At 40.9% G+C, this 23171-nt stretch overlaps 1 protein-coding gene across 1 annotated transcript; it reads left to right on the forward strand.

The window, feature by feature from the left end:
* The first annotated feature begins 17445 nt into the window (after positions 1–17445).
* Positions 17446–22645, forward strand: LOC144988122 (uncharacterized). The gene is made up of 6 exons (XM_078938230.1): positions 17446–18012; positions 19056–19143; positions 19305–19454; positions 19855–19988; positions 21597–21722; positions 22010–22645. Exons 2-6 carry the CDS (start codon positions 19080–19082, stop codon positions 22025–22027), a joined length of 492 nt encoding a protein of 163 aa, XP_078794356.1. The 5' UTR covers positions 17446–18012; positions 19056–19079; the 3' UTR covers positions 22028–22645.
* The last annotated feature ends 526 nt before the right edge of the window (positions 22646–23171 follow it).

Consider the following 23171-nt stretch of genomic DNA (forward strand, 5'->3'; position numbering starts at 1 on the left):
GAAGGAGCTCAGTCTAGCAGAAAGAAAAGACCGGCCTGTTTGAAAGAGGAGAATCTCAGAAGACCAGAGCGCTGCAGTCATTTTAGTGTGGAAATTTCAATATCCTGTTGTGTGCTTAAGATTCATTCAGCCTTTTTCTTGCCTGGAAGAAAAATAACGCCCACCTAGTACCTACCTGGCACCACAGAAACTCCCATTTGACATCAAAGCTTGAAATAATCTGACATCAACACCATCAATTGAACTTTTCTCTGTTACGACGGTGTGTTATCCCTCCCTGTACCCAGCATTATCCATTAAGAAGATTTGCTGAGGTTCGCTTTATTTCTTACCAGTTAAGAGCTCATGCTGTTACTACACATCAAGTTTTTTTTTCCACAGATCCTATTACAAGCTCGAGGCTTTGCAGCAGAAAAAAAATCTTTGGTGGATTACCTGAATGAAACTGAAACAGAGAAAGGAAGGATAGAGCTCTGGCAGTGTTTGCAAGTGTTGGATGCAGCACCGACTGAATGAGTCATATCATCAGTTAAGAGTCAGCGTGAGGAAACGCAGCAGGAGCAGAGAAGCCTGACTGCACAGCATCCGTGTTGTTGTAATCAGCATGCTATCTCAGAGCCTGTGTATTCAGGAGTGTCATCACTAATTAGCTGTTAGCAACTTCAGTTGTTGGTACGTTCTAACCACTACCACTGTGGATTGTAAATAATCAAATCACACCATTAAGAATTGTAATATCTGTTTGTTGAAGGGAGTTCTTTCATTTTGAAACGAGTGTTTGCAAAACAAAGAGGGAGATCATTTTCCATCATCTGCTGATTACCTCAGACTGAGTTCTGGTTTTCATTCTTCTGAGCTGGCTGTCAGTAATGCAACCATCATCTCCTCTTTACATTTAATGGTCTGTTTCCTTAAAGAAAATATCCTCAGAGTTTATTCTTTTTTTTGCGTGTTTTTAGCAGTGTTGTACTTTAGAAAAGTCAACCTTATTGTTGTACAGTAGTACACACTGAGTGCCTTCATTCCACACTTTTGCTGGGGATAGATATTTCATTGTACGCAAATGTGAAAAATATAATGTTGTTAAAAGCACAACAACTAAGCAACAGTTGAAGTTTAAGACGTTCTTAACACAGAGACGAAAGAAATAAATGGAAATGAGAAAAATACTGGATCCTGACAGTAACCCTTACAGGGAGCCGCCCCCAGACGTCCCTGAACCAGACTCCCAAACGAGGTGAAAAAGAAACAACATGTTTAGATGTCTGTATGGGGGTCATGACACAGGTTAGAGGAGGTTTAGAGCACAGCAGGAGTTTAAAAGTAAAAATAACGTATAAACTGGGAAAATCCAGTAGAAACAGAGGCAACAGCAATTTGGACATGAATAATGAAAAGAGCAACTCTGACCAAAGAAGTAAGTCATTCAGCTCATTCCAAGCAGAGACATGTTATTCACCAGCTTCCTCACCATAATGAGCCGTCGATAGAGTAGGTAATCCGACGGGTCGCCGCATTAGAGGCAGTAGCTGCTGCCCACACCGAATGAGTAGACTCTCTTCTCATTTGCTTCCTCTGTCGACTCTGGCTTATCATTTTCCAGCTCAGTGGCTGTCTGCAGCAGGGATGGAGCTTCTCCTAATGGAACAGTCGTCTTCATTTGGTCCCTTTCTGCCATCATATTAATGATGTCAAATTTCCTTGAGCTGCAGTTGAAGTTTATGACCAAAGCAAATGAATTTCATCGTCTTCAAGGTCTACAAACTGCTCCTACTTTGGTCTAAACATTAGTTAAGGTCGTACATGTGACGGTGATCAGCCAGTTATTAGTAATCTCTAATCATCAACTAAACAAGTTTTATGCAAAGTCTGCCTCATATTTCCAGGTTCTCCATCTTTATTTAGTGTCAGGTTTTCCAGCAAACACATTATGAAACTGAACTTTGTTCAGGGATAATAAAAGACAATTCACACCGCTGAAGACATTTAGATGTTTCATTTTGCATAATGGCCCAAATTTTAAATATTAAAATATGATTGGCCAAATATTAATTTGGTTTTATGGCCCCCACCTGACTAAAAACAACTAAACGCAAACAAAATGATGCAGAGAATCATTTTTAGGCTAATGTGCAGACTGGGGGTGAGTCCTCCATCCATCCATCCATCCATCCATCCATGCACCCATCCATCCATCCATCCACTCATCTATTCATCCATCCATCCATCCATCCACTCATCTATTCATCCATCCATCCATCCATCCATCCATGCATGCATGCATCCACCCATTCGTCCATCCACTCATCTATTCAACCATGCATCCATTTATTCATCCATCCATCCATCCATCCATCCATCCATCCATCCATCCGTCCATTCATCCATCTGGGGTTGGATCACAGAAACAGAGATGCTCAGACAGTCATTAATGGAGACACCTTAGCTGATGTTGTTGACTCTTAACTCCTCTGTCAAACATAAACCAACTGTTGGTCACATGGTGGCACTTTACAAACACACTTGCCTAACATGGTTTTTCTATCTACTGTCTGGTAACCTGATCTTTATAGCATCAGTGAATCATGTGAAGACATTATTCAGTATTTCTGTTGTCTTTTTCTACTGGATATGAAGCTGAAATGGGTTTTTAACAAATGTTGCACTTCTTCTCAAACAAGTGACTTCTAGATGGAACAAGAAATAAAAGCACGCACAGTCTGTTCATGTTGAGGTCTATACAGTGTTCTAGTGCTGATGGCATTTAGGATACAGACTTTATTACTAAATGCTGCACAGAACTTTATTATGGATTTTTCTATGTTAAAACAAAACTAAAACTCTGTTTTATTTATTTATTCTTTTTATTTCATGTTACTATAGCGAACTGGATTGAAAATCTAACACAATCCATTCAAAGTGGAGTTGAGTTTGACATTTTGTTTTCGGCTTTTAAACCCTTTCAAGAGAGAGACAAAGTCTTTCTGCTAAGTTCATTTCTTTTGCGGGGAATCAGGATTTTTTTGACATTTCCATCAGTCTTTTTTGATGTGATATGTCAACATTTGCATAATAGCGTTATTATGTAAAACCAGTTAGAATATATGCCTGCGTTTTCTTTTGACTTTTTGATGAGGATGTTATGAAAATTTGGGATTCCCTTTATTTTGAAACAACACCTAAAATATTCTTTTGTGTTGACGTGTGAGCTCAGTTGTGAGATTCCCACTACACTCAGCCTTGAACATTTGTATTTGTGCTCTATGAATGCTGGATGAAACCTCAGATCAATACCAAGAAAAAAGACTTTAAAAAAACGTTTATAAGCAGCAAAAAGCATCCATCAGAGTTTACAATCATAACCAGCAATTAAAAGGACAGTAATGCAAAGCATGGAGCCGGATGCAGCAGCAGGCTTCCCAAAGTGGCTCTTTGTTAGAAAACAAAGTGAATATTCTTGGTTCTGCCTCACTTTCATTTAGTGCCTGTGCAGGCAGGCAGGTATGCTAATGAGACACGTTTGTGGAGGAGTATGAACAATTGTTCCAGCCAAGCCCTTTTCCCCCGAGCAGAGCAGAGCGTGCTGTTCGACTTCCTATTCTTTCCAAACATATCTGCAGCCAAGACGCATTGAGTGCAGTCGAGCAGTTAAAATGCAAAAATGGGATTAGCAGAGACTAAATTCCCTGTTTCCATGTGATTCCAGCAACAAGATATGAGCCTGCTGAAGCCAGGGATAAAAGAACGGCTTCACAACACAGCAGCCTGAATTACAAAGGATCAGGCACCCACGTTTTTACAAATAATTACCTACCACTGCGTTCTCAGGTGTTCTCAAGCTTCTTTGACTGTCTGAAGTGCCGTGTGGTATCAGTTGTGACAGCAGGAACAGCTCGAGCAGACGGTTGCTTTAATGCAGTCGTCGCTGAAAACAGGGGATCATGGAGGAACATAGGTCTCGTCTCGGCCACGGTTGTCTTTTATAACCTTTACATCCTGCAGATGAGGACAGGAGTAGTTTCTAAATTGGCATGAAATTCCTTTATTAGAGAACAGCAGGTGTGAACTGGATGGGATTGATCATAGCTGCGTCTTCAGTGTATCCCTCCAAGGTTATCGGGGCTCTGACTTCTTTTAATTGAAGAATTAAATTGGTACAGTTTCCCTTTTAGAAATAGTACAGTCTGATACGGGACAGAAGCCTTTAGACCATTGATTCTTAACCCAGGTCCCACCCTGAGCTGAATAAAGAGTGTTTGAGCAGAGTAGCATTGAAAACATGGAGGTAAGTGAGTCCTCTGTTACAGAGGAGTATTAGGGCCACCAAAAAAAAGTTATACTTCCAGATTTAAAGTTGTACATTTATGTCAAAATGAGCATAGAGTCCAGCAAGCCCCTTATTTTACAGATGATACTCCACATTCCAGACACCAAACCCCGGAAAGCCGGCTACACTATCAATAAATAGGTTTTGAGTCACCAAAAGGTTCAACATTTTGTTGTTTTTTAAACAATCTGGAAATCTGGAAATAAAGCTCCTCAAAACGGTGCGCATCTTTCATCTTCAAGCTAAGCTTTGATAAACAGACAACTTTGGTGTTTTTTTCATAACTTTATGAATTTTAGCATGAAAACTGTCTTTTGTTAGAAAAAGGGCCCTTGATCTCCGTCGGACTTTACTCTGCGTTAAATAGCATATTTTTCTGTTTTCATGTTTTACACTTTACTGCTGGTCCATGAAGACTAGTTTTTCATTAGTTATTAATCTGTCCATTACTGACCGTGACTTTTGAAGAGGCAGCACCATTGGTACCAAATTCTGTAGACAGTTGGTGGTCATTATTTGTAAATTGCTGCCATCTGCCTCTTCTTCTGCTTCCTGTCACACGTCCTCTGTTATATTGTCAACTACTGAAGCTGCTGGTTGTTGTTCAGTCTCACCTTAGTTATCTTCTTTTATCAGCTGCAATTTAAAGTTGGCTCCAACATTATAGAAGCCCCACCAGTCACAATGTAAATGCACAAAAATCTCTGCCATCTAAACGTTTGAAGTCGACAGAAGATTTATCATGGAACAGGTAAAAAAGGGACAAGTTACAAATGTAAGCAGATCAGAAAACCGTCTCTTCTCTCTAGTTGTGTGAAGTAATACAAGGGAGAGGTTTGAAGTCATCCAAGCATATAATCAGTAATCAAAATCTATGCTGGCTGTAATAGCCTTTGCCTGCTGGTAGATTGAATCTGAATGTGCCGTAATGACTGCGTTTGGAAAGCCTTTCACAGTGCTTAATCACCTTGGATAATTAAGACTACACTCTGGAAACACAGACATTTTTCTGATAGAAGGCGAAACATTAAAACAACCAAAGTGCTTGAAAGTGGTAACTATTGCTGCACCTGTAGATGCTTCTAGGTTGGTTTGGACAACCTGTGCACAGCTCCTTTTCCATGGTTTCCTTAGAAGTGTTTTCCAGAGAAGAACTTCTGTTATGTCTTTACTTTCCCGTGGACATTCTTCTGGATCTCTGATCTCTTTCATAATGTTTGGTTTCGATGTTTGGCTTGCAGAGTGCAAAGTGAAACAGGAAATAGGTTTCAGTTTCTTCTTATTCGCTGTCTAAACAATGGCAAACATTAACAAGAAGAGTTCACTTTGGGACCCCAAATACTTTGTCACCAGCTTCAGTTTTAGGATCCAATAAATGCAATTATGAGGGTTTTTTTTTCATTTTCATCCTGAAATATTTGTAACCAGGTGGACAGATGACACTAAATGCAGCTGGATGGCTCAGTTGGCTACATGCAGGACTGGCACTTAGGAAATCAGGGTTTGTTTCCTAGAGGGCACCATGAGCATCATCCACTGGGAGTCTTTGGGCAAGACCTTCCCGCTACTGCCTAGCTATGTAGCCAGGGGCCCAAGTCTGGGTCCCCTTGTGCCCAGATGAAATACAGGGTTGTGTCAGGAAGGACATCCGGCATGGTGATGCAACCCCTGATGGGACATGCCGAAAGGTGAACAGGACAATAAATGACAGTAAAGACGCCCTGAGGGTTCTGTTCATAAAACGAGCTTGACCTATGAAGTATTCGCACTAGTCTGGTCTGAGTTAAGGCTGATGTGATTATGTAGACATAACACAGCTCATGATCTAGTGGCTAGGTTAAGGTGTTGGGTCAAAGTGGGATTGGATGTATTCAGGTGTGGTACGGGTCTGGTTTGATAATTGTGCTGCAACACCTCACATGAGCACAACTGTAAACTGTATTGTGCTCTCTGTACAAGCCACAGGCAGAAATGTAGGTTTAGCTGTGTGAGACAGACTGATTTTTTCCCTGCCATAGTCACATCTTGGTATCCCAAGCTTTTATCAGCCTCTCTTCTGTCCATTTATTGGCCATAAATAAAAAGGTTCATGTCATCATCCACTCTGTGTGTTACAGTAAGACCGTGTCATCTCACTTGAGTCTGGATAGCTGGATGACACTTTCACAGCAGTTCCCTCTTCTCCCTGTTTCCAGGTAATTGCTCTCACCTGTTTTGAGGTTATTGCAGCTGCATCTTGTTAATTATTTCCTGGGTTTCGTATCTCCCCATCGCCTCTGTTATCTCTAGTCTCATCCTTGGTGCCGTTTCTCTGTCATGTCTTAGTCGATCCTTCCTGACCTTTATTTGTTGGTTTGAGTTTCATTTTGTTCTGTTTAGAGTAGTGCATGATTACCTGATGTTTATTTCCACACATCGCTCCCGATTTCTTGCTTTTTTTCTTCTCTTAGACTTCATTAGATCACGACATAAAACGCACAAATACTCTCTTTGCCACTACGTTTTAACTTGGAGTTGAAAAAATGCCATCTCTAGTGTTTCAAGGTTAAATCTAGAATAAAAGATGCTTTCTGCAGGATAATGGTGCTTTTTCCAATAAATGCTTGAATGAAAAACTCATTCAGGCACCCACAATTGCATTCCCCCCCATGCTATCAGCTGCTTGATGTGATGACTGACCCTGGGGTTGTCACCCCTGCCATGCAGACCATCGATCCACCGACCCTCGCTGTGGTCAGGAGTGGGAGACTTGGTGTACTAATGCTTTGTGTTTATTGCCACTGGACCCCTCAGAGGAGGGCTTTAATGAGCGATGGGGACAATAAACCCCCCCACACACAAACATTGACTGCTGGTGATCACATGGGGTGAGTCACCAGAGAGAAGAAAGCCCGTGTTGTCGGTGGGTAATGAAGATGTGGCGGGCATCAAGGCGGGAGGCAGAGAGGCTAACTGTAAGTCACTAGAGTCCAGGACACCAGTGGCCCATTCTACTCACTTCTACTGATTTAAAAATACAGACATGTGGTGGTGGGGGGGGGGTAGATTTTTCTTGTGTGTTCTTTTAAACTATAACGTTGAAGAGCTTCTGGACTCCAGCTCTTATTGTATTCAGCATAAAGCAAAGCAAAAGGTCCTGGTTTGTCTATAAAGCTAAACTCTATTTGATTAAGGAGACACAGTAGAAATGTGTCATCAGAGTCTAGCTTGATGTGGTTGGAGGCCAGACCAGGACAAAGCATAGCTTCAGGTGGAGAACGAGGTGGAGGAGAATGAATCCCAAACTATGGTTGTGATTGGCTGAGAAGAAAGGCGAGCTATTAAGCTATTGGTTCAAAGCAAAAGACTCACTTATCATGGCGTGATAGCTGACGGAACCACCTGGAAGTGAGGTAGATCTTCCTTTTTGAAATTGTGCCAAAGCTTCACTAAAAAAAACAAGAACTATTCCTATTACAAACATTGGATTTGGGGAAAAAAGTTAATGCAATTATTGAACATTTTATGATTTGAAAATAAACTAGAAGATTTACTTTTAAAGTTATTTAGTTCTAATTACAACTAGTTAGACCCCCCCCCCCCCCCCCCCCCACAAGGGCTGTACCATTATTTATTCTGACAAGACCGATTCAGAACAGAATTCTTATTTTCATCTGAGACATTCTGCCATCAGAGTCACTGAAGTTTTCTTTTTTATGTTAACCATTTAAAAAAAAATGCTTTTGGGGCTGATAAGGACGGAACGTCAAACTGGGAAACATGGCAGAGGTTGTATGATTATATGTTCTGGCTGTGGTGCTTGTGGAAATGAAAGATTGGAACAGAAGCTGCTTGAGGAATTTTAAAAATGTCTTCAACTGGAACAGAAGACCCTCAAACGACTGAAACCCTCATCTTTATTCTTTCCATGAAAGGAAATGAGCAACAACTTTGAAATGTTGAATAAGTGAATCAAAGGGAACGATTAGGTGTTATTTCTGATAATTAAGTAAAGGCAGAAAGTGCTCTTTAGAACTGTGTGCATGAATAGAGTGGTAGTTTTTTTGTGTGCAAACAGTCATAAGAAATCCGTTTTCACCTTCAGAGTGTCATCGCTGTGCAGAGCGCTGTGTTTCTGCAGAACCATCCACAGTCTGGATGCAGACAGATGCACACGGACTAATTCTAAAGGAAACAGGTGTGTAATTTAAACAGTTTAACATGGAAGTTGAGCTGATTGGGTTATTTGACAGCCACAGTTAGAAACAGAAAAGCAGTGAAGTTGATTTATATCCAGTCATTTGCTAAATCCCTTCATTAGAGACACTCTCGAGCACAATATATAAGGGTACTAAGGCAGATCCGGGTGTTTGACACTGTAATTGGCCAATTAACCATGTCTGAATAATTAATGATCTGTTTCTTTTTTCTTAACTTTGGATTATTTCTTCCAATGAAAAACACAAAGTAAAGGAGAGTCCATCCTATCAGACAGCCAGGACCAGTATAGCTGGTCATCAGAGTCATTGTGTCAGGATTAATTCATCCATCAGATGGATCGCTCGACTTGCAGCACATTTGACGAGATTTAAAGGGGAATGAAAAGGAACAAGGAGCTGAAGTAAACAGGGTCACACAGTTCACAACTGTAAGCCTGTGATGAATGTGAGTTACCACAATACAAACGATTGATCTGGAAACAGATGATGACCGACTTTAAAAACAGAGACTGTTGATTGGCCCTTCACTAATCTCAATGTGATGTCATTTTTGTGCAGAGAATCCACTTTTGTCAAGGAAGTGATAAAAACAACAGATGTAACAGCTTCCTTTTAAGGCTGAACTGGATCCAACAGAGAAGGATTGAACGTGTACAAACTTTGATCGTTTCCAGTCTTTTTTCTCTTGCATGAGCCACCAAGTGTGCATGAAAGGAAGAAAGAACTTCCATTTTTCACCCTTTCTCAAACATGACAGACTGTTATTTCATTTTTGTGACAAGTGTCTAAAATTCAGTGTGACAGGCCCCCCTTCCATCACAAACACCCCTGCAGCATGTACACTGACGTTTCCATGGTGTCCTGCAGCCCTTCTGCAAACTTCCCACACGGATCTCAACAATGCCGTTGCTGCTGGAAGCGTCCTGCTAAATGGAGTTTAGCAGATTTTTACCTCTGCTTTGATCCACATTTTCCTCTGAGAGAAACATTTGTGTAGTGATTCGTCTAAGAGGACAAACTGTCTGTTCTCAGTGATGGGAATCTGTTTTAATGCAACCAGGGTTAGATTTGTTTGCAATCAAGTCTGAAGCAACAGACGTGTTAGCAAAAAAGCATTGATAAACAACAGTTTAGCGCTGTGTGTTTGAGTTCAGAGCTATAACACTGCAATGTCTGGACAAAGAACTAACTGAAAGCAGCACTGCCATAAACAAGGCCCCAATAACGCCCCCACATCCACCACCACCCCCTGCTTATTCAACTTTGACTTGCATCCACTTATACTTGGGTCCTGGTAAACACTGGATTCTGATTGGCTGGAGGGTGCCGTTACCATGACAACGCGTCAAAACACGTATCATATAGTCCACTTTTTGTGAAAAACTATTAAAATCTAAAAGAAAACAACAACATAGTAGTAATAATTGAAATTATATTTATTTCTTTTAAGAGTGACCGTGGCATAAGTGGGACATTACCCTTTGAGGTGTCTGTTATCAGAAGTTAATGGAGGAAAAAAAAAAAAAAAAAAGTTAATGGAGGAGTGGGGGGAGGCGTGAGCCGCCTGACATGAAGCAGAGGATGGTTGGTTCCACAAAGTCCTCATTGGGCATTGTGCTTTACGTACGAAACGCCGCAAAATGTCAGAAATTTCCAACTACTTTGATACCAGTGAATGTCCTTTTTGAGATGAACGGCCCTGAGAGTATTTCAGGCAGGCAGCTCAGCAGTGCGTTTACCTGGTTACTCCTCCTCACGGGCGGTTCAGTCTAGTCTAACTTTAAATGTGTAGTTGTAGAGTAAGACAAGTTAATTCTTCTCTATGAGTTCTGGTAAATCGCCTGTCCATCCTGGGGGAGGATCCCTCCTACATGTGGACACCCCTGAGGTTTCTTTGTTTTTCCGGAATCCGGTTTTTGGGAGTTTTTCCTTACCGCGAAGGGGGGTCTAAGGGCAGGGATGCCAGTATAGCTTAGTCAGTTTGTTAGTTCATTTTAGTATTTTCCTATTGAACTCTTTTTATTCGTGATCCTTTTGAGTTCATGTTTTACTTCGAAGCCCATCGAGACGACTGTTGTTGTGATTTTGGGCTATACAAATAAAACTGAATTGAATTGAATTAATCAACTCACCTGTTCAGCGTCCTACTTAAGTCCAGGGGCCTCATTTATAAACGTTGCGTACGCACAAAAGAAGGCGTACGCCACTCTCTACGCAATAGTTGAGATTTATAAAAAGCAAACTTGACGGGAAAATGTGCGGTCCTTCACGCTCTGACCCAGGCATACGCACAAAAACGGGTGAAATGAGAAATGGCGACACCGTCGGCAGATGGAAGAAACACGTGAAAGTGACAGTGTGTGCCAAATCGTGCTGGCATGTGCTGTGCTACACAATGTGGCACAGCTTAAAAACGTGCCTCTACCCCCTGGCGCTGATTGCTGTGTTGGCCCCGACCCTGAACCCCATCCCCACGCATTTGAGCCATTTGCTGCTGCTGTGCGCCAGCGTTTAGAAGTGATGCGTCGCTTATAAAGAAAAAGAGGTGTGGAAAATATTATTTATTTAAGAATTCCCTCATCGTGCAGTTTATTTCAGTCAGGGCGATCTTGATTTCGCCCAACTCCTTGGCCACCTCTCTGATTGAACTACTGACTTCCCTCTGCATTTCAAGGACTGCATCGGTGAGGACGCGCCCACTGCTGGAGGGTTGAGAGCCGCGTGCCGTGGAGACGCTGGGGCCAGACGGCTGCTCAGCTGCAGCATCGTAACCACTGGCCCCGCTGGAACACCCAGCAACTAAAATAAAATTGTTCTATATTAATAATCTGTAATTGTGTAGCCTGCATACATGTGACTTGACTGCATTCATTTGAATTATTTCTCTTACCTGTGTCACCCTGACCCTGGCGCGTCGGCGTCCCCTCCGTCTTAGTCAGGTGACTGAGGCGGAGGAGGACGCCGATAAGGGGGACTTAATAGGGATTCCCCAATAATAGCGGCCAGTTTCTCATCAAGAGGGGTCAGCTCCCCCCCCCCCCCCCCCCCCCCCCACGTGGCGGACACACTCTGCCGATGCAGCGCTAGACGTTTTTTTGCCTCGACTTTGATGTCCGATCATTTCTTTCATGTCTTTTTTATTTCGGCCACGGTCCGAGGTTGTGAGGCTACAGCATTTACGGCGTCTGCCACCGTTTGCCGCTCACGTGCCTTTTTGGCATTAGTAATGCCCACACTGGGCCCTCCAAACAACGTTTTATCCTCTTTTCCACCTCGCCAACGATAAGTTACGTTTTTTTGATTTCCTCTCTGTGTTTGCCATGATTTAGCAAGCCATGAATATTCATTTGTGGGCGTTTCACGGACTATTTATGGGCAACTATGGGCGTGTCATGTAGCCGCAAAAGCTGCGCTGCATTTAGAATCGGTTGTGATTTATAAAGGGAAAGATGCGTAGGATGTGCGTGCCCACGGTTTTATAAATCCCAATATTTCTGTGCGTACGCACGTCCTATGTTTCATCCGTACGCCACTTCTGACGCAAATCCTACGCAAAGTTTTATAAATGAGGCCCCAGGTGCGGTCCAATCCTCTTCTTCCATTTCCGTGAGCTCTGCGTTCGTCATCCCACCCTCCTCCCCGGCTTTCACCTGTGAGCCCCATTAGGGGTAGTTTAATACCCAAAGTTTTATGGAGATCTTTGTTTTATGTATCTGAACGGAGTCTTATGCCAAACTAAAAGAAATAAGGAATAAATCTCCTTTACTGCACAAGTTGTGTGACTGAAATGACTAGTTTGTGTTGAGATCGACAACATTCTGGATCATAAACAGAAAAAATAAATTATAGACAGAAAAAGATTTTGTCATTTTTCTAGAGGAAAAAGGGACATTTGTAGTTTCCCCCCTCTTAATACAATGATTGGGGGGGGGGGGTGTTAAACCTGACTATGTCTGAGAACTGGAGTCAGTGTAATGTAATGAAAAGGTTTTACCCATGGCCGGCCCTCCCTATATGCGAAATACGCAGCCGCATAGGGCCCCCGCCATCCACCAGGGCCCCGAAGTGGCGAAAAAAATAAAAAAGAGCCAAATCTGGCAACCCATTTCACAGCGCGTCCGTACCAACGTGCGCTCTGAATGTTGTGCAAAGGAAAGTTGGCTGCACTTTAATGATCGCCCCCTTCAACACACCTGAACCAATCTGGCAACCCAAATGACGACGTTACGCCACTCTTAGCAACGATTGGTCAACATCATTTCATCTGAGCCTGGCACACTGTGCATTTACGAGTTTACAGTTTGTTTCAATAAAGTCTGGAGAAAGAAAAAAACGAGCTCATTTTGTCGTTGATCAAGACGACAACAAGAGAACTTTATGCCAAAGAGACTTTATCCATCAGGAGCTGAAGAAAGATGAAGAATTGAAACATCAGTCACAAGGTTAGTTTGGAGGATGTTGTTTTCTTCTCCTGCATTTCTGTGCAGCTGCGCGATTTACGTAAAATACTAATCAACCAGGTGAAGATTGCACAAAACTATCCAGTTTGTCGTTATTTCCAATGGAAAACTAGAAAATAATTCTGACACCCAAGTTTCCAAGATGAGGTCAGACATGACCTTCCAAAACGGCAGAGAGCAGAGAAAAGCAAATAATGACAACGGCGGCTGATAAATAAATGTTTTAACTCACGTGATCGTATTGTTTCATTGTTTTTCTAACACATATTTAGTGCGATCTGCATTTTCCGGTTCATGTCAGCATAAAAACTGCTGTTTATCTGCTACAGACAGTCAGGTAGTCTGACTTTTACAACAATGAGTGTGTCTTAAAATCTTGCATTAGCATGAAATATGGAGAATCAAAACTGCCAAAATACAGGAAATAGATTTTCCCATTTATAAATGACGAAATAAATTTACTAATTTTAAAATTATGTACATACAAAATGACAATAAAGAAGTGTATAAATGTGTATATTTCCATTTCTACTCAAATTAGTGTTCACATTTCTTATTTATAAATGGCTACATTTATTTCTTATTTGTATTTTGCAGTTTTGGTTTTACATAATGAGGATGTTTTGCACAGTTTCTTCTGCTCTCATAAAGTATTGGAGGTGGTGCAGCGTCCACCTCCCAAGATGTTCCTGACATCATTGAAGATGTCATCTCAGGTAACTTTAATAGCATGTAAAGTATTTTAAAAAACAGTGTCTGCATAAGTCTATGAAGACTCTCATTCATCCAGGTTGGTTCCATTGTAGTAGGTTTAGGGGATGTCATCTGGACTTGGTTTTAGAGTTGGAAGACCAGAATTGACAAAGCCTCTTGGATAAGAGGCGAAATGTCTTCCAACTTTAAAACCACGTCCAGATGACATCCCCTAAACCTACTACAGTGTCTGCATAACCCCTTTTTTCATAAACAGCAGCTGTAGAGAATGAAGTCCCAAATTGTTCATATTTAAATAAAAAAATATGACCTCATGCAAATATACAATCAAACAATCAATCTCTCATAAATATATAAAAAGATCATGAAATTGTGAAAAAACTCCTGCACACAGATTTTAAATGAGCCAGTAAACTATTCTTAGTATTCTTATTTTATTAGCTTTATCATTGATTATTGTATAATAATAATAATGCTTTTTTTGTAGCTGCAGAAGAAACTCCTGTCACCACATCACCTGTTGAAAGGGAAAACGTTGATGCTGCTGCTGGTGAGTTTGGTCCAGCTGAACGGCCAACCACAGTCTGATCCAGGAAGAATGGATTTGGTGCAAAGAGGTCCTTTTCAGACGGATAAAGACTCTGACTTTCCTAAATCCCCATCATTGAGCTGTTGTGTTCTTTATTTTGGATTGTTTTATCGTTATTTGATTTTCTATTAAGTTTCTGTTTTTAATAAGTTGGAGTTTTGTGAATTTAATTTGTTGAGCGCCTAATGTTACATTAAAAAATATATATCTATATACATTTTTCATTCAATGTTTTTTCTTTTACATTGTTTTGGCACCACTAAATGTGCATCCAACATGCAAGCAATAAACTGTATTCAATTCTTCAGCAGCAACAATAATACATTCACAAAATGTCTCATTTCTATCACAATAACAGTTGCATTTTGTTGGTGCTGCTGATCAGTTAGAGGGCCCACAAATTAAATTAGCCTCTGCTGTCAATCAGACAGACCTCCGCATCACCACGACGCTCCGCCACCCCTTTACACTTTGTGCCGTCAGTCAGACCACACCACACAGAGTGGTCCAGCCTGGAAGTTCTCATCAAAACGTCTGAACTTCCTGTGATCAGTGATGATATGTGAAGTTGCTCCACAGTCGACCATCTAATGTCTGCTCCCTCGGAAAGCAAACTCCTTCTCCTGGTTTATCGTCTCGCTGCAGGCTTTGTGTGCGTCGTCTGGTCCTCTGCAGGTGCTGTCTGCGTCTGCAGGTGCTGTCTGTGTCTGCAGGTGCTGTCTGTGTCTGCAGGTGCTGTCTGCGTCTGCAGGTGCTGTCTGCGTCTGCAGGTGCTGTCTGTGTCTGCAGGTGCTGTCTGCGTCTGCAGGTGCTGTCTGCGTCTGCAGGTGCTGTCCCGGTGCGTGCTGCTTTTGCACAAGCTGCACCACAGTTTGCGCTGGCAGGTTCTGACCAGGTGTCCCTACAGGCCGCATCTGAAGCAGACAAAGTCCTTTGTCGCCTTCTCTGCTCCTCGCTCACCTGGGCTGGCAGGTCTCCCTCTGGTGCACGCGGGCGTTCATCACGTTGTCACCTGCTGCGGTCGCGCACATCTTTTCAGTGTCCTCACAGCTCCGTAGCTTTGTTTTAAACTCTGCAGATGACATGGTCTCATCCTGTTGTGTCACATGGATTGCAAATGGTTGGAATGACTCAGGTAGCCCCTTCAGGACCATGGCAACCAGCCGACCATCGCTCAGGGTTTCACCGGCGTTTCTCAAGGCCGTGATCGCTGTCTCAGCGCCGATTATATATTCTGTCACGCTTTCATTGGCCGGCTTTTTCAGTGAAGTCAGTTCAGTATAAAGACTGATGATACGAGGCTTTCCTTTATTGTGGACCTGTAGCGCCTTGCGGCCGTCATCTGCTGCCTCACGCATCACCAGCGACAGTCTCTTGTCATCCAGAAACTGGATCAGTTCAGCTCATGCCTCCGCATTTTTAGCTGGATCCTCATCGTCATCATCAGGGTCAGGCGCATTTAGAATGGCCTATGGGAAACTTGGTTTCCCATAGGCCATAGTTCTTCTCATCTCCGTCGAACAGAAGCCGGGACCAGCGGCTTGCATCAGCTGTTCATCTGCTCATGGTGTCAACTTCCTCACAAAAGTGGAAAACACACTTTATGGTCTCAGGCGTCTCCTGGGCCCAGAACCTGTTAGCAGGTTGGTAACGGTGTGGTGCTGCTGTAACTGGGTAAGTCCTGCTCTGCGTTGTGTTCCAGTGACTAAAAGACCACGCTTGGATGCTGAGTCAATCTCTTTTAATCTTGGTTAACAGAAAACAAAAATTCACGATGCTGTCCAGAGTTTCTTCTGTGTTTTTCCCCCTCGGCCAGAGCTCGCAGCAGTCTCAGTGCGCATTCTCATTAGCACCTTCCCCCCACAGCATGTAGAATAACACAAAAAGAACATGACAAAATGAGAAAACTGCACCGTACCTGGATAACAGAAAAAAAAAATGTAATTAAATAGAGAGCGCCATACTTTAGTCAGACGGAGTCTGAGATTTTAATGGCGCCGTATGAAGATTATATTCCCATCAAAAAAGTAATATGGCTGCATCATCAGCAAAAGAAAGAGTTCCTGCTTGGAGAAAAAGAACAAAGTAAACACAGGAGTTTCTATCACATGCTTCACCAAAGCCTCCATCCACCCGTGATCCACTTTCAGGATGTGAACCAAGGAAAAAAACAAACCAAACACTTTCGGTGAAGCAGCAGCAACTGGTGATGTGAGGTCGTCAACTGTCAATCAAACTTCAGCTTCAAGGTTCCACTGATGGAGATGAAAGGAGACAGTAGAGCAAGAAGGTGTTGGTTCAAATCCCAGAAAGCACCAGATGGAGGAAAAATGGTGATCGACAAAGTGCTGACTGATGTACAGAATAGTGCGATGGAACTGACTTGATCTCCAAAGCAGAGAAGCGCTGGTTCAATTCCCCGTCTCAGTTTTGGTGTTGTCAGTTTTTGCCGCTCCTTGACAGTCATCAGCTCAAAGGAACAAAGCAACACAGTTCTGCTGTAGACAGATTAGCACAGTGGGAGTGTTTCTGTCCTTGAAGCGGGAGAGCGCAGGTTCAAGTCCCAGTCAGGAACATCGAGGTGTTCAGTCGCCTCACAATTCAAGCTGCGGCTAGGAGGAGTCAGGACGACCGGAAAGGGGGGCTTCATCTTTGCCCCCCCCCTTGCCAGAGGAAGGAGGACCAGGAGAAGAGGATCTCCAGAAGAAGATGTGCATTTAGATAGATCCATGCAGAATGCAGCTTGGATGTGTGGAGGGTCTGCATACTGTAGATGCAATACAGGTAGAGCAACACCTGGAGGTGGAGGGCAGGTGAGGGATGGTGGTGTAGGTAAGTAAAACTTTTATTTTAGCAACTACACTGTCAGAAAAAAGGGTACGGTTGGGGTACGTTTGTGAACACTTAGGGTACAAATGGTGAATATGTACCCTAAGTGAGTCATAATTACACCTTAGGGTACTCATATGTACCATTTAAGGATAAAAAAGGTACAAATATGTTTCCAACCATCAGAGGGCCCACATTTGGACCCTTTATTCCACAAACAAAGGTACAATCACTTGTGTGACAAAAGTAATAATTCAAAGTGTATGAAACGTCACCCAAAATCATTTAATATGTTGTTAGTTATTTATTTAAATAACCAAATATATTTAAGAGACCACACATCTTTTATGACTAGTTCTGAACAGTACACAAGCAAATTATATTTTATTGATTGTGCAGAGCATCAAGATAATACCTTTGAAACATGTATTAGTGTGAGCCTGTTTTTTTTAACTTATATATAAGTAAAAATATACTTATATTTAATTTAGAGCAAAAGCACAATGTAGACAAAATTATTTGATGTTTTTTACCTTATATGGTGTACTTTAACTTGGCCTAAGTTCAATTTAAATTTCTAGTCTTTGAGCTGTTAATTTAAGTTATTTTTTTTCTAATCATGCATTCTCATAAAAAAGTACATTTCTCTGTTACTACGTTACATTAAGTGTACATATTAGTACCTTTTAGCTTTTGTACCTACACAGGAAAAATGAGAGAGTACTTTTTTCGGAGTTACCATCAGTAATTTTTATTTAAGTAGGTGTAAAAACGTAGAGGAAATATGTTGGAGTAAACCAGCGAGACCACGCCCACTCTACTTTCTTAAGTTTCGTTTCTTCCGCCATTTTGTCATCCCGCAGCGGCCGGAGGAAGATAGAGGCTGTGACTGAGGTAAGTCTGCTAATTGCTCAAAAATAAGTTGGAAACTTGTTTTAAGCGGGTTCGGTTATTTTATCTGTAAGGACTAACTTTTTTGTAGAGGAATGCTGCTGTTCCGCCGTGTATGTGCCTGTGAGGAGATTGAAAACTACGAGCAGGAGTTTGCTAACGGTTAGCCTCAGCCGTTTGAAGTTCAGCTAAATGCAGCCATTAAATAACTTAAGCTGTTGTTGGTGTTGTACCGCGTTCCGTTAAATACATTGAAATATATACATTTTTTCACTAGATAATTCTGTCGCCGTTTTACCGATGTACGCTGGCGTTGATGCACCGGTTGTTGTTGCCGCCTACCCCCCTCCCCTTTTTTTTTTCTTTCTGTCTTTCTTAAGGAAGCCAGCTACTTTTGAAACGACCAGCTCCATAATTCCTTCTGATATTTATCAGGTCCGTTGAATTCAATGCGTTAATCATTTTAATCTGTAATGTGTAGGAGTCCAATAGCGTTTTATTTTTTTTTACACCCCAGTATGGCGGTCCTTCCCAATTATGTCAGCCTGCCTTAGCTGCTGTGCGCGGGCAGCCACCATTTCTCGAATGCAAGACAGTAGTGACAGACTGTTTAGGTTGTCATGATCGCTCATTGTTGGTCAAGCAAAGTTTACACTGTGTTGTTGATTTTGAACATTCTCCTGCAGAGATTATTTTTTTTAAATGGAGGTCCGTGATTCCAGATACTCGTCACGATTTCCCATACCAAAAACTCATCTATAAACCAGGAAAAAATAAAATTTTTTAAATGAAATTCCAAGAAATAAATCTGTAGGCCCTTAGAAGCCAGTGCATTGTCGCCAGTGTTTTTTTTTTTTTTTTAGCAGTTCTGCAAATTCTGCAACATTGCTGTGGCAGCTAGTGTGAACTGTATATTTCCCATTACTATTTTAAAATGTATTAATTTATTTGGAACAGGGCTTAGATCTGAATAAATGCTGTGTTGGTACCTTTTGGTGTTGTAATGTTTTTCCTTTTTTGTAATATATTATTTTTTTTCCCACCAGGAAAAATGCAAGCTGTGCGTGAACATGTCGAACGCCAAAAAAAAATGTTTTGAAGTTCAGCTGACCTTCAAATCCTTTTGGGAATGTGGTGAGTGGAAACATCACAATTTCCAGCATTTTTCTTTACAGGAATCAGTCAACTTTGTGGATAAACTGTCAGCTGTGATGCAAACAGATTTTTTTAATTGCTTTTTAATTTAAAGATAATTTCTGTGCTGCATTCTAAACATAATTTTGCTGTGTTCACAGCTGTCCAAAAGTTTAACATCCCAACCTTGGACTTGAAAGTGTTTGATGACTCAAAGACAGAAGTTGATGAGCAGGTTCTTGATCTCCTGTTGAAAAACCCAAACCTTGGTGTGTTGGAAAGTTGTCTGGCCGAAGATACAAATCCAGAAGGTGAAGTTCTTCTTTTAAATTGTAATTTATCTATTTTGTTTTGAATGGTTTTGGGTAAATTCCCCTTTGATGCCTGAATTTATTTCCAAGGGAAATAATCTGTGTTTTTGCTTTCAAGTACATGCTAAATTAAGAACATTTTTGAGCTGAAGAGTTTTGATTGTATATTTGCATCAATAGGAGTCTAAGGGTTAATGATTTATTTGACAGGATAGTGTGGGGAACAAAACACGGGCAAATAAGTGAGTTTTTTTATCCTATTGCTGTCTTAGACAAGATAATAAATCTGCTAAACTGTTAAGTCGGTCAGTATTTAAAAATCTTTGTTTTTACTTTTTTTGTTTTTGCTATCATACTAATTTAAATATTACAGTAACTGAAAGCTTTAATACTTTGACAGATCAGCTGAGTTGTCCTGCAAAGAGCTGCAATACCAGTTCAAGTGGAGATACTGAAGTGGACTCAGATGACAAAATAATATTACAACACAGTCTTACAACAAGACGAAGACTTGAAGACAGCTCTCTTTCCAAAGTAAGTAAATGATTTTTTCACAAAGTCATTTCAAGCATTCAAAGTCAGGCTGTCTTTCCAATTCAGTTTAGTTGTCAAACAGTGCAGTAAGGCAGATCATCCAAACTAGTTTAAAGTTTTCTAGGGAAACAGCAGATTGCACCGAGTAAGTCACAACACATTGAATACATTCTGGAATACTGTCCTCATCATACAAACATATAATTCTTCTGTATTTCCTTCAACAAAGCTCTGTATAATTAACAAGATATTGACTATACGGGCAATAGTGGCTCAGGTGGTTGTGTCCTTGGGCAAGACACTTCACCCTCCTTGCCTCCAGTGTGGCTCCACTGGTGTGTGAATGTGTATGAATGGTCCCGGTGATGGTCAGAGGGGCCGTAGGCGCGAAATGGCAGCCACGCCTCTGTCAGCCTGCCCCAGGGCAGCTGTGGCTACAACCATAGCTTACCATCACCAAGTATGAATGAGGAGTGAATGAATAATGGACACACTGTAAGCGCTTTGAGTGTCTTGAAAAGCGCAGATAAATCCAATCCATTATTATTATTATTATTATTATTATTATTATTATACAAAGACAGGCATTGATTATGCAGTTTTTGAGGGGGAAAAATGTTTACTGGGACATGGTTTCTGCAGTTCAATTGGAATACACCTTCAAGTTCTTGACAGGACTGTTTTGCAGAGTTAACCGGCCTTAATTTCCCATCATGCCATTGTTTACGCTCCCGTTACCTTACAGTTCCTCACAACCCCCAAGCAACAGAATTGGCGTGCAATATTGGAGCTATCTAGCCTTATAGATGTGAGCCAGATGCCAATTCAGACGACAAGAATGAAGACAAGCGGAGCAGGGAGCTTGTGGCCTGCCAAATGTAGCTTGTACGTAACAACTAAAAGCTTTCTCAAATTACATCTTTTCATCTGCTCCTGATTCATCCCAATTTGAGAAAATAAATATATTTAGAAACACAGTTTTATTCTTAAACCTATAACAATATGTCATCATAAAAATGCTACATTTTAAAAAATAACTTTCATTGGAGTGGGTCCCCCATTTTTAACATGTCGCAGTATAAGTTTAAAAGAACACGTTTAAAACTGCACATCTGAGTATTCACTCAAATTGGGATGAATCAGGAACAGACAAAATAAATGCAGTTTGAGGAAGCTCTCTATTGTGACGCACCACATGAAATGAAGTGGGTCCGAGTCCCTCTGCTCTGCTCTATTCTGATGCGTCCACTTGCAGACAAACAGATCCATTAACATCTTCATCATACTTGTCTGAGCTTGATCTAAACTATGGCCAGAAAGCTTCAATATTGCTCACCATTTTGGTTTCCCCTCTAATGTTAGTTTTAGGTTGGAAGGACTGTAAGCCAGTGGGAGAGGGCGTGAACAAAGGGATGATCGGACATCAACAGAGGGTTACTACTGTGTCAATAGCCCCGCCTACAACTCGGAAGTTAATTTCTGATCAACTCCAAACCACTCTGCACAAACTGTCTTTAAACATCATCTCAAAGTGCTTTAACCCCAGTAATCAGTGCTTGCAGTTGTATTTTTTATTATTAATATGGACTTTTAAATTTGATCCAATAGGTGGTTACTGTCATTGGTGAGGATGCATCATCCGTTGAAGGTCATGTGAATGTCCTGCATATCCAGTACAGCAAGGTGCGAGAGGATATACTAAAGAAGTACCCTTTCTTGAAGACAACCTCAGGGGTCAGTGACATTTTAAATCAGTTCTTAGCTTAAAATACATTTTGAATGTTAATATAAGCTGAGACATCTGCTAAAATGACCATTAACAGCTTTAACTCAATTGTAAAAACATTGTAATTTTCTAAACTCATATATAAATATATAGTCATTCAAGCTAAGTAATATTTATACAATGAGATCACTAAAGGGAAATGGCAATGAAAGAGGCAACAAAGATTATTAGAATGTTTTATGTCTTTTGTTTTAGTTAGTGAATGATTAATTTTCTAATTTTTTTCAATTTTCAGATGTTTGAAGTTGACTGAATGCATCCATCACCTGTCAGTTTAAGCCAGCGCTTCAAGGACGGCGTTTACCAGAATTGTGCCAAAGGTGCTTGAGCTTGTTCAAAGAAAAGCTCCATTAGCCAAAGTCTCCAAAGAATCAAGAGAAGAGATGCTTGCAGAGGATCTACTAGGTATTGACATAAACGTAATCCTTGGTAATCTTTAGTGTGTTTTATAGTTCTTCTTTTTAGAATTCGTATCAATATTATCTTATCACATTTATGCATTTTATTTAAATTATTCATTTAAACTTGGTTATAAGTTTACTTTTTTATTATCTATTTTTAGAAAATGTAGAATGCAGTAGAAAGATTTACTTAAAATGAGGTCTAGTGCTTCTTTTGTTAATGTCACAAGTTTTCATGGTTTAAAAATGGTAACTGAAGTGCTGTGTGCTGTTTACAATTGATCAAATGTTAAGGTTATAGTTACAATGAATGCAATGTGAACTGAAGGAAAAATATAGATTTTTCATTATTGTAAAATTGCTAATAATTGTAAATATATGCATCCTTATGTGACACTGTACATACTGTGAAAAGTTGTATTGTCAGCATTGTAATTGTTTTGAATGTTTAATAAATGTGATAAACAGTATACTGGTCTTTTAATGTGCTGTATCTGGTACAAATTTGCCATCAAAGGGTACAAAAGGCTTGTCACTGGGGCAGTACCCTTAAAAGAACAAATTTGTACCTTTTTTAAAGGTACATTATGGTACCATAACACTATAAGGTACAATTTAGTCCACAGAGGTACATATTTGCCTTTGAAAGGTACATACTGAAAGGGTACAGATATGCACCCATATGAAAGGGTACAACATTTGTACCCTTGAGGGTACTGCCCCAGTGACAAGCCATTGTACCTCTAAAGGTACAAATTTTGCACATTTTTTCTGACAGTGTAGCTACAATTTAGGTTGGTATATTTCTACAAATAGTTGATAATATGAGCACCAACTTAATTTTAGAGTTATAGAAAGACAAGATTTAGAAAGTATAGTACCATAATGTAGTGTTTGTTACCGTGAAGAGTCCTATCATGATCTAGTTGCAGCTTCTACGCATTAGAAAAATCTACTCCCTCCCTCCTGTTAATAGTTTGAGTTGGTTTAGCCCTC

This window comes from Oryzias latipes, chromosome 20 (assembly GCF_053564925.1).
Source record: "Oryzias latipes strain Hd-rR chromosome 20, Olatipes_Hd-rR_3.1".
In the NCBI taxonomy this organism is placed as follows: domain Eukaryota; kingdom Metazoa; phylum Chordata; class Actinopteri; order Beloniformes; family Adrianichthyidae; genus Oryzias; species Oryzias latipes.